Here is a 13,948-nt window from a genome sequence, read left to right on the forward strand (position 1 = left end):
ATCACCAAGAATTGGAAGAGGCGAATTTGTACTTTCTGCCTTTTATGTAAATTCCTGTGAATAACTTAAGCAGTAGGCAGTTAACACATTATTCTTATATTTATGCAGAGTTTTGCTTTTTAAATGAAGGCTTTTCTCACCCATTAGTTCCTTTGAACTTTATAGTAATTCTGTGGGGTAGGCAGGGTAGCTATAATTATGCACACTTTACATATAAAACTGAAGATCAGAAGATTCAAGTGATTTGCTGAAGAATATCCATGGGGCTGGGGTTGTGGCTCAGTGGTAGAGCTCTTGCTTAGCATGCAATATTCTCAGCACTACATACAAATAAATAAAGGTTCATTGGCAACTAAAAATATTTTAAAATAATACTAGTTCCCAATACTAGTAATTAGACTCCTGCCTTTTTATTCCAAGTCCAGCATTTTCAGTGTAAACTACCACCTCTTGAACTAGTTGACAGAGATTGATTTTACTGTTTTTTTTTTTTCTTTTTTTTTTTTTGTGGTGCTGAGGATCGAACCCAGGGCCTTGTGCATGCAAGGTAAACACACTACCAACCGAGCTATATCCCTAACCCATAAAGATTTCAGACTTTTAGTAGTAAGAGTTATGTGTGCAGCTGGGTGCGGTAGTGGATGCCTATAATCCCAGCGGCTTGGAAGGCTGAGACAGAGGATGTGGCTTAGTGGTCAAGTGTCCCTGAGTTTATTCCCTGGTACTAAAAAAAAAAAAAAAAAAATGTATCCAATAAATCCATTCTTATTAGATCAAAATTATTATTAGAACTTTGACACAAGTTCTAGTGAGGTTCTGTCATTGTTAATCAAGTTCTTCAAGTTTTTGGCTCCAAATGGAAAAATATAAGCTATCTATAGTGTGTGAGATCATAGTGCAATTACTGGTATCCTGTTTGTAAGTAAAGATGTCAACAAGCAACAAAATAGACATTCAACAGAAAAACATGAAATAATTGCCAGAGGAAGGGAGGAATAGCCACCCTCCCCCCACATTGTAAGTTTCAGTTTTCTGTAACAATTGTTCCTAATGATAGAGTTCAGATATTATTGGCCAGAAGCCTACTGGTTTCCTGGAGTTTCTCTTAGGAATTTGTGACATTTCAATGAGACTTTCCAAATAGTTTAATATTTCTAGTCTGTCAGTTTTAAAGACTGGAAGTCAAGCTAGAAATAATTTGGAGAGAGATTGAACCAATGATGGTATCAAACTTTTTTTTCCTTGATGGGGAGAGCTTTCTATAAAGAGGGTGAATGTAAAAGGATGGAGATCGAAGACAGAGATAATTGAGAAGTGAAAGACTCAAAGGAGGCAAGAGGAAAGCTATCAGATCAAGGAAGCAGACAAAGGGGTTGCTACAAAAAGTGTCTCCTCCTTAGAGACTGGCTAGGTATGATGGGTGCTTCATACATGGGTACAGTGGCTCTGAAACAGGCAAGAGACATAATAAGGAAGTGATAGGTGGCCTATACTATGAACTAGTAGATTCCTAGTTAACTTTTCCTTTGGGATGTGACTGTGTGTGCTAAACTAATGTTTCATGTACCAGCTCACATCCTTTTAAGAGTGTCCTTTCTCTTTGATTTTCATTTAGACTTATATGACCTGAAAAGAGTTCATGTAGTCATTGAAGAATCAAAATGACAAAAACATTCATCTCATCAGAAGGGTGCCAACATTTCATTAAAATAGTCTCATTATTTATTATAATTCCACCTCTACTAAATGATCACCAATTCTTAGTTTTTAAAAGAACTCTTATTTATTATTTGTTCTCAGAATCTAAGAGCTGTGGGGTGGCAGCTATGTTCTAGGCCCCATTCTCAGCTCAAAAGACTCCTTTGAACTCTTTTGTTATTGTTGTTGGACACGATACCTTTATTTTATTTATTTATTTTTATGTGGTGCTGACGATGCAACCCAGTGCCCTGCAGGCGCTAGACAAGCGCTCTACCACTGAGCCACAACCCAGCCTGCTTTGAACTCTCTTGAGGGTGCCATGGCACTGTCACCTTTGGCTTCCAACATGATGTTACCTCTGCTTGACATTTTTTTAAGTGAAAATTTCACGTAAATCATTGAGAAGCATTACAACTGGCCATACTCTTTGTCAGTGTATATCAGCTTTCACTCCATTAAGTGAAATTCTGATTCAAAAGCTTTTTACTTAAATCATTGATCAATATTTTCAATCAAAATTGGAAATAGTGATGACATCTGCTAGTTTGTTGGTAAACAAATGACTTTAGTTTTTTTGAGGGGAGGTACTAGGGATTGAACTAGGGACACTATACCACTATACCAATAGGGCCACATCCCCAGCCCTATTTTGTATTTTATTTAGAGACAGGGTCTCACTGAGTTGCTTTGTGCTTCGCTTTTGCTGAGGCTGGTTTTGAACTCACAACCCTCCTGCCTCAGCCTCCTGAGGTGCTGGGATTACAGGTGTGTACCACTTCCCTACAAACCACCTCAATTTGAATTTTGTATTCCAAAAGTAAGAGAAAACTATCAGATCAAAATTTACAGATGAGAATCATTCTCAAGGTTGGAAGGCCCATTAAAGTCATCTGGTCTGATTCTTTTTTGAATGTATCAATCTATAATATTCCTGCCAAATAGCAGGTGAGTCAGCCTATACTTAAAACATCCCGTTCCCACAAATTTACTCCCAAAGTTGTTTAATAAAAGAACTAAATTACCTCCTGCCCCACAAATGAACTGAAAATGTTTGCCCAGCTGCTGTGCTCTAGTTTAGTTCCTTGCTCCTAAGGCAGAACAAGTCCATGGCCTCTTTAATGTATCAGTTCACCAGAGGCCAAGATAGAAACCAGTAGTTTTCTTGTATCTGTATTTACCTGGATGAAAAATAGTCAAAAATTATTTTGGGGAAACTGATGAACTTGTAAATTTACTTTCTAGATAATGAAAGAATAATCTATTACTGGCTGACAAAAATATTTTAACCTTCATGAAGCTATTACAGAAAATTCTTAGCTTTCCACATGCCACAAAATAGACTGTTTGTAAACACAACATGTTAAGTACATCAAATTATTTAAATTTTTTATTATGACAATTGACATATATTAAGTGAAAGAAATGACAGAAGTATTATAATAATAAAACATTATGAAAGAAAAAAATTACACAATTAGGCCAGTAGCTATAAAATGGCTTTAGGCCTGGCTTATAACACTAAGAGTTCTGATCAGACTGTAGTGAGACATGAACATTTCATTAACAAAAATATTGGCATCAGCCACAACATTTTGGTTGTCACAAGGAATATTGTATTTGAACAACTATGCACTGCAATTCTAACACACTAGGTGTTCATACACTGCAGTTAACTTCTGAAGCATTAAGCTATCAGGATTCCCATACTTTTTATGCACAGAATTTACTTTGTGTTATCAGAATCACGTTTCCAGTTTTCAGATCTCTTCCCCCCTCCCTCACACATGCAGTACATTATTATGTGACAAAGCACTTCATCTTCTATTTGACTAACATCACGGTTCTAATTACCTCAAGAGTTAGATTTATGCTAATCTTGGAGCTTCTGCTTTAGCTCTCATCTAGAAACAAAATATTCTGAGAACCTATTCCAGAAATAAGTTTTTATGCATAGGAAAATAAAGCATTTCATATTTAAGCATGTCTGAAAATCCAAGAGGCGTTCTGACCAAACACTTCCTGAATCCCACTTCCTACTTTAAAATTAAAGTGAAATTCTAAAATAGACAATTTATAAATTCTTATCTGGAATTGTATTCCTCACATGGAAATTCATGGTCCCCAGTGTTCTGAATGGATAAGGATAGCAAAGAAACTGACTTCCCACATTAGCTAACAATAGATGAAGGTAGCTTAAAAATTAGGACACATTTAGATTATTTTAATTCTTTACAAGAATGCAGTTGTGCTACAAAGATGAGTAATTATAATGGTAAAATTATATGGCAGAAAGTACGGGCATTTTAAAAAGGTGTCAGTAAAACATGGTAAAATGTGCCATGTAAAAAGACTGTGCTAAAAGCAGCAGTTCTACAAGATTTCAAAAATACTTACCAAAAAAAGGAGAGAATTGAAATTTGAATCTTAATTTCCCCTCCTGCCATGATTCAGCAAATATTTCTGTGAAATTAAGTCTATTGAATACCAAATTGAGCAATTCTAGTTTTTCCTTCTTTACAGAGAAAAGAAATCAAGCCTTACCCCTCCACCCCCATCTGAGAGCAAAATATTCCCCTTTCAAAGTGTACATAAAACCTCATGGCAGTTTTGGGCAAGCTATTATTCAGATACAATGATCAAGAAGCTACTTTTGATAAAAGAACAAAACACCAGACCGACATTGAGAATACCCTAGTAGGCATCACAGAAATCATGCACTGAAACAATATGCTGTTAACTGCCAAATTTGGGCTGTTTATACCTGTTCTGATCCTGAAAATTCATTTACACTAATATTAACTAGATCTTTGTGTATATGTATGTGTCTACATGTACGTATGGGTATAATTTTCATGCAACGATCTTAAAGCTTTGGAGACAGTGGTTTTAATTTAATTTCAAGGTTTGTCCATAATAGCAGTATTGACATGCATCAACTCTGCTAATGGGCAGTAGAATGAAAAAGACCATGGCACAAATTTTTAAACAATCTGAGGTTTAATTACATAATGCACCTGTAGATGTTCTAGCATAAACACAATTTTAAAAATCTACATCCTATTTTAGGGTATTTTCCCACCTCCCATCCCTTAAAAGCTGTACAATTATAAAAAAATGTGACTCTCAAGCAAAATAAACTTTTTTGTTTGTTTGTTTTTTGCAACATACAAAATAAGTTAAACGATTCAGAAGGTCTTGATCCATTAAGTTCCCCAATGACTGTGTTCTGGTTGTCCATAAACATGACATGCAGGTTCCTGGTATCTGACCAGAACTCAATAAATACAGATCAAACAAAACTCCAAAACACTTAAATTAGATTCCTTTAGAAGCTGATGAAAGTCAAGAAAATAAAAAGTCAGGATTAACAATTCCATTCTTAACTTACATCATCCAGTGGCAAAAAGAAGGCAGGTTATTCAGTCCTTAGCATTTTCTCTAGCTTGTACCAGTTTGGCAAAAATACAAATGTAGTTCCTTTTAAAAATGTTTCATTCCAAATGTCTAAGGTGTTTAATAAATTCTTACTCATTTAATAATTTGTTGTACCCTCTCTCATATAACTTATGTAAAGGATAGACTCATCTTAAAAGTTATTATAATAAAAATAACATTTTCAATAATTGAAACCACTATACTGTGCCAGAATTGGGTTTACAGTATTTCCCAGAGCAAAGTGGTATAAATATGAAATAAAATAAACAAACAAACAAAAAAACCCAAGAGCTTACATGACCAAGATGAGGAAAAAAGTTCATTCTTTTAGGGGATCCTATTTTAATCAACTTCTGAGAGGGTTTGGATGTATGAAATAAATGTTGGGTTTACAATCTGAAGTAGCTATATATGAAGCCTTCTACATTTTGGCTTATGACTTACTTGGAAATGACTCTATCTTCAATATGTTACACAGTTACTTAGCAATTCTTGGCACTTAAAATGTTAAATAATTTTAAGTTGAAGTGAAATATTTTGAAAACAAATCATTTAAGTGAACACAAAACAACCCATTTTAAATACATTGATAACGAAAGACTTTATCTTTTATAGAATTGGTATAGAAACAACTAAAAAAAAAAAATCCAGCAGTTAGCTTGCCACTTCCAAGGTAGGTTTACACGTACACACTGAGAATAGGAATGGATTTTTTTCAAAGAGTTTCATAATGGATTATACTAAGCAGATGAGGACTAGGTAGGTTACAGCAGATATGCAGTGTTGGCATTCTCTGCTTCTTGGGGACCCAGGAATATATTTTGAGACTGTCAAACCAATAAGAGAAACTATTTTTCTCTAGACTATCTGTAATTAAATGATGTTCATAATTTGATATCAGTTACAATGCCATTATTTGCCTTATTTCTCTTTGTAAGTCAATGATGGATACATTAATACTTACCCAAAGTGTTTGTGTGTATATAGAACATGTGTGTATGTGATGTATACATACACATTCAATTTGAAAAAATATCTGGGTCTGAATACTGTTTTCTAAACCTGTAAAACAACATCTTGAATTATGGTCTTGCTCCACTGTGTTGTAAAGAATGGAGTTCACAGTTTTTTCTGAGCACTGAACTTAGAGATTCATTAGATTCTTTACATTTATATGGTAGAACAAAATAGTTCTACCACAGAGGGGAATGGTCAGCATCCCTTATGACCACAAATAGAAGCTATCCAGGCATTCTTTGTGACAAAGGAAATTCCATCAGCCCCACTTAAAAATAACATACAATTCTTATCATTTTGACTCTCAATTTAAACAAGTAAACGTCCACATTTTTCTTAATGTATATTACAGAATGGGCAGGGCACCGTGGCGCATGCCTGTAATCCCAGCGGCTTGGGAGCCTGAGACAGGAGGATCAAGAGTTCAAAGCCAGCCTCAGCAAAAGCAAAGCACTAAGCAATTCAGTGAGATCCTGTCTCTAAATAAAATACAAAATAGCCTGGGAATGTGGCTCAGTGTTCAAGTGCCTCTTGAGTTCAATTCCTGGTACCCCCCCAAAAAAAATGTATATGATAAAATGGGCTATCCTCCAAACAGTGAAATCTGGATATGTGTAATAGTCTTTAAAATTAATGTGTTTAAAAAATGTTTTTTTCAACAACTTCATTACCATTTCAACTTTTTGGTTTTGTGGCAGATCACTTTTTTAAAAAGGAGATTACCAATAACTTGAATTTGTTCTCAATGAAAATGGGTATCAAGGAAATCCAGCCTTATCTTGTATTCTCTTTAAAATATCTGCCATCATTTTCCAGTAATGGGCCAACAATGGACATTGTTTTTATACCAAACACTATTTTATCAGCATAAATGTTGCCCAAACCAGACTCTGTCCTCTTCATACAATATTCAACTCAAAGCTTCTACACTATGAAAATTTGCAGAAATTGTAGTAAACCTTCTGAATTCGAAACTAGTCTTAATACATTTGCCATAGACCAGTTTGATAATGGGAGCCCAAGTTGTATTTCAAAAAAGTTGGGGGCTTAAATTATTAAAGGGCTTATGATACAGCAGCTATTGTGAATCTAATCCATGGATGGCACTTTAAGAATGATCCAAGAGAGTCTATACTATAAAAATTACTGCTTTCCTTTATTTTCTCCAGTTACAAATGACTATATTGTGTTTTTTACAAAACACTTTTTCCTAGAATTTTTAAGAAACTTCTTCAGAATATCTTTATTGTAAGTATTTCTGAGGAGCTGAATCTAAACATGAAGCAAGGCTGGGAAGTTACAGCTTAGTGGTGGAAGCACAAATGTCTACCATGAGTGAGGCCCTGGGTTTAATCCTCAGTACTAAAAAAACAAAAAAACAAAAACCCAAAGCCAAGCAGCAGAACTGTTCAAAATTTAATCATCTATAATCAGTCTGCAGAGTAATAATTTGTGTTTATTAGCTGCCTGGATTATATTCTTGGTAAATGAACTATAATTAATCAAAATATAAGATTAGAAGGGAGATACTCAGTATCAAGTTGACACAGTTATTCAAGTTTGATAAATATCAGGCAGCACAAGTGGTTTCATAACCTATGTCAGTGGGACATTTGCTAAGTGGAATACTCAGTCTTTAGTATAAAAATTATCTTGGGCTTTATATAATGCAAGGGTAAAAAAAACTCCTTATTTCACAATAGACATCCTGTTAAATTATCTACCCATTAATACTACTGATCAGCTGTGCGTAACTGAGGAATAGAACTAATAGGTAGAAGGAGGAGCTGTTGTGTCCAGAGGTAGAGATAGGGCACAAGGGAGAGTTTCTATATCATAGTGGCTTTACCTGGCTGCAGGACTAAAACAGTAGGTGACTGAGTGGCAGAAAAGGCCACCTATATATATGTCAAACCACTTACCTTGCACCACTAGTAGGAATCTTCCTGCCTGCCTGTTTTAGAAAGTTAAAAAGATTAAGCTTGTTAGCTAACTTTCAAATAAATAAAGCAAACCTAGCTAGAAAGAAGGTTTTGCAAGTGAGTGTGGCTCCATTCTAGCCCTGCTTCACTGCCTGGGAATGCAAGCCCTTCCCTCCCTTCCAGTGGAACAAGTGTATCAAAATAAAATCACAATTTACTTGGAACCACATGCTATTGTTGCATCCTATTTTTAGGCTGCTTTCATTATTTTATTTTTTATACGGTTACATATACATTACTAGAATCAAGGCAAAAATATTAATGGGCAGCTACTACAGAACTAAGGTGAAACAAAAACTCAACTGAAAAGCAACAGCTATAAACTTTCAAGGCCAAAAGATTTAAGGGTAACACCTGTTGTGGGAGGAAAAGTAGAAGTCAAAGTTTCTAGAGAGGTATTTGTAATGCAAGTCTATGCCAGCTTTTAGTAATTAAAAAAAAAAAAAAAAGAAGTGCTTTACTATACACTGACTAGCACATATAGTGCATAACTTGGAAAGAAAACTGAAGTTCTGTGGGCCAGCAGCAGATATGATGTGTCCATTGCCGGCAACAGACACAACACTGGAACAGAAAAACCCAAATCCCAGGGCAAAAGTACTCACAGAAGTACTGATTGAAGGTTTCAGAATGTGATAGCAAAGTTTAATCACAAATGCTACATTCTGTACAATGTTAGGGCTCTGCCTGAAAATTTACAGCTGTAACAGAGACTAAGATAAAATTCATATTTTAGTGTCAATTATGTTATTTAGTTAAACACTGCCTTTTCTTGAAACAAAGGGCTTGTCTTTCTTTAGAAAGTATTGAGATGTTTAAAATGGATATCATGCCTAATCGGTATATCGGCGGTTCTCAATCAACTCTATGTTGGCTGTGTGCCTATTAATGAATTTTAATAGAAGTCTAATGGCCAAAGGCCAAAACTACATTCAAACCTGCTAATATATCCAGGCAGATAGGAAATCCAACACACACACAGGTGGATGCACATACACACACACACACATACACACTCACACATATACACACACCAAAACTCAAAAACCTCCCAAAGGAACTGCTTTGTTTGTAGACTTCAATTTGAAGTAGATACTAAGGGCAAGAATAGACCAGTTAAAATTCACCTGAAAATCCTTTCCCACTCTTCAGATGTGCTAAAATACCATTGTCAGCTTAGCATCTCTTCACATGTGTTACATATAGATATATTTTTTTCAAAATGATGTTTCAGATATTTAAAACATCAAGTGGCCAGAGGGCAGGAGTTATATTATTGGCAAAGTTTATAGTCCAGCTGGGTCTTAGGAAAGACCACATTTATTTTACTAAATCTCCTCGAGACAGAGGCCACCTTGTTACCAATGGATAAAGCTATTTTTTAAAAAATCTGTTGCTAGCACAATCTGGTTGTCAAAGCTTCATTATACATTTTACTGTGCAAATGCTTTTCAGATGAGTTTTCTTTTTTAAACAAGAAACTCCGCTTTAACAGAAAGTTAGGGTTATTTATTATTTTTTTTTAAATGATGGTACTTTCACGGTCTCTTCTTTATTTAAAGTGTGGTAACTCCAATAGTAAACAAGTTGATTTTTACGAAGGCTATTACTAAATGATTCATGTATGACATTATCTATATTTCTCAAACTGCAACAGTACAGAGTTGAACTTTTAAAAGGTATGTTAATCATCATCTATGCCATGTATGTTTAAATATAATATATATTTAATATGAAAAGCTAAAGCACAAGTGCTTTCTCCCACCCCTAAATTCTGTTTTGGGCCCTTATAGATTTGGAATGCATTCTTATCCACTCTTTTCACAAAGTTAGGAGAGCTCAGGAAATATAAAGGCAAAAATATACAAATCTTTGTTGTTATTATAATAAGATTTTTTTCCATGAATGAAATTACCAAGGACCATGAACTTGGAAAAAGAAAATAAAAAGAAATTTACAGCAATTATTTATCTTCAAAGTTCATATCTGGTCACTTCACAGAAAAACTTCAGGGTATGATGAAATTTTTTTCTTCTAAAAAGTCAATCTGTAGTGGAGTTTTCTAGGAAAAATTAAACAGCTTTTAATAACTGGCCCGCTGGTGTGAGAGCTACCGTGGAATAAATTAGCACAAAAATGGAAAAAAAAAAAAAAAAAGTCTTATAACTGTTCACTGTTACAGACATAATCAACAAGGTCAGTCACTCTCAAAAGCTCATCTTCTTCCTCCTCTGGTGCCCCTGCCTCTTGCCCACCACTCGTCCCATTGGGGGCTAGGCTTGCACTGGCTGTGCTGCTGTCCTTGGGGGTCTGAGGTTTCTCAGCTGGCTTGCCAATCAAGTTCTCAATGGCTTTGCCAGGACTCTGTCCATTAGTGGAAGGTAAGTCCACTAAACTATAGTCCAATGGGCTCCCCACTTTGCCTACATTTTCAAAGTCCTCTTCCTCATCGCTTTCTATCCGGTAGGGCTTCTTGGTGCTCTCCTGCTCTGAGGGCAGGACCCTGGGCTGACCGTCATGGGCACGCTGATCTGAATCTCCATGAGTGTTGTCACAGCTCTCCTCGTCTGTCTCAATCCGATGTAGTCGTTTGCGGGATGGTTTGCCTTCCTCTTCCTCCTCCTCATCTGCTTCTGAATACTCATCTGTGCTTCGGCCACGCTTTCGAACTGACCGCTTTGATTCTTTAGCTAGCTCATCATCTTCCGAGTTCTTGGACATATAGCTCTCTAGAATAAATAGCACATTCAAGCTATTGGCATAGTTTAACCATAAACAGATTTAAGTACTTCTTTCCTCCCCGTGTCCTGATTTCAGACTTGCTAATATATAAATATTTCTCTTCAACCAATGGCCTGATTTTTCTCTCAGTCCTATAACAATGCCCAATGAGATTCATAATGAACTTTATGTACAAATTTTTAGGAAAGAACAGATTTCCTGGGGAAGAAATCTAATAATCCTTGAATCTAACCTATCCTATGAAGATAAGATGACAACAAACTAGGAAACCCCTTTCTACTAGTCCTAAAATTAGGGGATCATATAAACATACTGATAAGGAAAGATTAAAATTGGACCCCCAACTCTATATCTGCAATACTATGTCAGCTCTCATATTATTAAGTGCCCTTGGTAATCTCTAAATCTCTTCTTTGCCTATAATTATATCATAAGTAATCTCATCTATTTTCATGGCTTTGCATATACCATTTATATGTTGATAACTCTTACTTGTTTTAGGCAGTCACTAAATTCCAGACTCATGTATCAAATGCCTCCAACATCTATCCTTGGATATCTAAACAAGGCATCTCAAACCTGATGTGCACAAAATTTGAGTTCTTAAACTTCTTGTTCTGTGGTCTCATTACAGTTTTTGGTAATTCTGTTCTTTAAATTGCTTAGTCATGCTTAATCTCTTTCTCTCTCTTATCCTCCCATTGGTAAATTCTTTGGATCTACTTTCAAAACATAGTGATAACTTTATAACTTTTCACCCCTTTACTGCTATTGTCTTAGTCCTACCCATCATCATATTTCACTTGCACTGTTTCACTAATCTCCTAACTGGTTTCCTAATTTTTGCCCTTGCTTCTTCAATTTTTCATTACAAAGCTACCATAGTAAATTAAAACCTAAGCCAGAACATATTATTCCTTTGCTTGGAATTCTCCAATTGCTTCTCATCTTAAATAAAAGCCAGTCTGTATAGTGTGGAGTACTCCATGCTAACCAACATGGTAGAAAATAATCCCAAGTAGTTACATTAAATTTAAATTAATTAAAATTAAGCAAAAATTCAGGTCCAAGGTCACACTAGCCACATTTCAAGTGCTGAATAACCACATGGGACTAGTATTGTACGTACTTTGGTTTGAAACTATTCTGGTGTTTGGGACATAGGAAGATATTTTAGAATGAAGTACATGAATAATGGGCAGAATAAATTACAAAGCATATCACAGTTTTCTGCAACTATACTAGTTTTTTTTTTTCAAATATATAAATGTTTTATGACTTGGTAGCATTTTACACATTTGTAAATTCACCACAGATCAAGAAATAGGACATTCCCAGTATTTGGCAAAGCTTCCTCCTGCCTCTTGCACTCTCTTTGGCAACTTGTGCCCATATGGTCAGATCTGCTCAACTGTGGACAGGGTTAGCTTAGGCCTGCCTGTGTCATGGGTGTCCACAGAGCCAGTGCCTGGATAGGCAAGTTGTTTTGGGGGATCAGGGCTGGTGAGGCCACTGTGCCAGAGATCTAAGGCAACATTCTCCAAGCTTCTTCACAGGTGGTAAGGATGACAGAATCTTCATCTGATTTCTCTAACTATACTAGTTTTGATGAAGAATTTAATCATTACAATGGAATTCTTAAAAATTAGCATCTTAGTGTCATTTACTTAAACTATAATTGGTGACCAGGAACAAAATATGGAATTTATCTTAAAACTACTACTGATTATATGAACTTTTAAAAAAAAAGTATATAACCACAATCCTGAGTTCACTTTATAATGTGTATTTCTGCCTTGTCCATACTTATGTAAGTAGGAGATCTATTTCTTACCTTCACTCTCTGAGCTGGAAAGTCTACGCTTGTGAACACGCCTTATTTCTTTGCCACGTCTTAAACTCTTTTGGGAACCATCACTTTCTGAATCTTCTTTGTAGTTAATTTGTCTTTTCTGGTTCCTCCTTGACCGCCTTCGCCGAGTTTCTACAAAATCATCACTAAAATCATCGCTAAAGTCACTTTCTATTAAAAAAAGGAACAAAAACGAAGTCATGTATAAAACTGAAATCTATTAAATAGAAATATAACTAGATTAGGCTATAAAAATTAAAGATACTAAATAGAGTTTAGTCATAAAAATTCTTAGGTTAAAAACTTTCATAAGTCTTATTTTCTTTTTAATAAAGTGAGTCACTCTGGGAGAGGTTTTTAATGGCAAGTCTTAAAAACATATCTTATTCTCAAGATAAGAAAATATTTAAAGGAAGAGAAAATGGGCACAGTGGCATACACATGTAATTCAAGGGACTCAGGAGGCTGAGACAAGAAGATTGCTATCAAGGCCAGCATCAGCAACTTAGTAAGGGCCCTAAGCAACTTAGTGAGACCCTGCCTCAAAACACAAAATAAAAAGGACTTTGGATGTGGCTCAGTGGTTAAGCACCCCTGGGTTCAGTCCGAGTACCACCGCCACCCCCCAAAAAGAATGCACATATACAGCAGGCACAGTAGTAGCACATGCCTGTTACCCCAGGGACATGGGAGGCTAAGGCAGGAGGATTAAAAGTTCAAGGCCAACCTTGGCAACTTAGTGACATTCTATCTCAAAATAAAAAATAAAAAGGACTAGAGATGTGGCTAAGTTGTGGAGAGGACCTAGGTTTAATCCCCAGTACTACAAGGGTTGGGGGGACAGCGAAAAAGAAAAGGGCTGGGACTTAGCTCAGTGATATAGGGCTTCTCTAGCATGTGCCCTCAGTCTGATCCCCAACAATGCAAAAAGAAAAGAAATGTATTCAATGTATTTTATTCAACTTAGAACAACCTGGTCGAGTACACAAGCTGCCACAACTGCTTTATGTGGTGAACAGTCTACAGAATATTCTTCCTGATAATCTGCAGTTCCTGTCTTTGGCTACCCTCATAATAATATAACCCCCTAATCAAAGAAACCTCATGAGCCTATTCCAAAGAATTATACAATTGGAGTTACATTTTTAAATTTTCTCCATGTGGAATAAAATCCTGGTAAAATACAGTACATAGGGCTGTTTATACTCTCAAAGCATTG

At 35.7% G+C, this 13,948-nt stretch overlaps 1 protein-coding gene across 2 annotated transcripts in view; it reads right to left on the bottom strand.

Moving 5' to 3' along the window:
- Window positions 1–3,070: 3,070 nt before the first annotated feature.
- Window positions 3,071–13,948, bottom strand: part of Rsf1 (remodeling and spacing factor 1) — a 173,547-nt gene continuing 162,669 nt past the window's right edge. For both annotated transcript variants that reach the window (XM_046442058.2, XM_046442057.2), the window contains 2 exons: window positions 12,712–12,900; window positions 3,071–10,864 (listed from right to left, as the gene is read on the bottom strand). In XM_046442058.2, coding sequence (XP_046298014.1) covers window positions 10,296–10,864; window positions 12,712–12,900 — 758 coding nt within the window. In that variant the 3' untranslated portion in view covers window positions 3,071–10,295. The remainder of the gene's footprint in view (window positions 10,865–12,711; window positions 12,901–13,948) is intronic.

The sequence above is a fragment of the Marmota monax genome, unplaced genomic scaffold, assembly GCF_021218885.2.
Source record: "Marmota monax isolate L192 unplaced genomic scaffold, Marmota_monax_Labrador192_F-V1.1 WCK01_AAM20220418_F8-fsc00068, whole genome shotgun sequence".
Classification (NCBI taxonomy): domain Eukaryota; kingdom Metazoa; phylum Chordata; class Mammalia; order Rodentia; family Sciuridae; genus Marmota; species Marmota monax.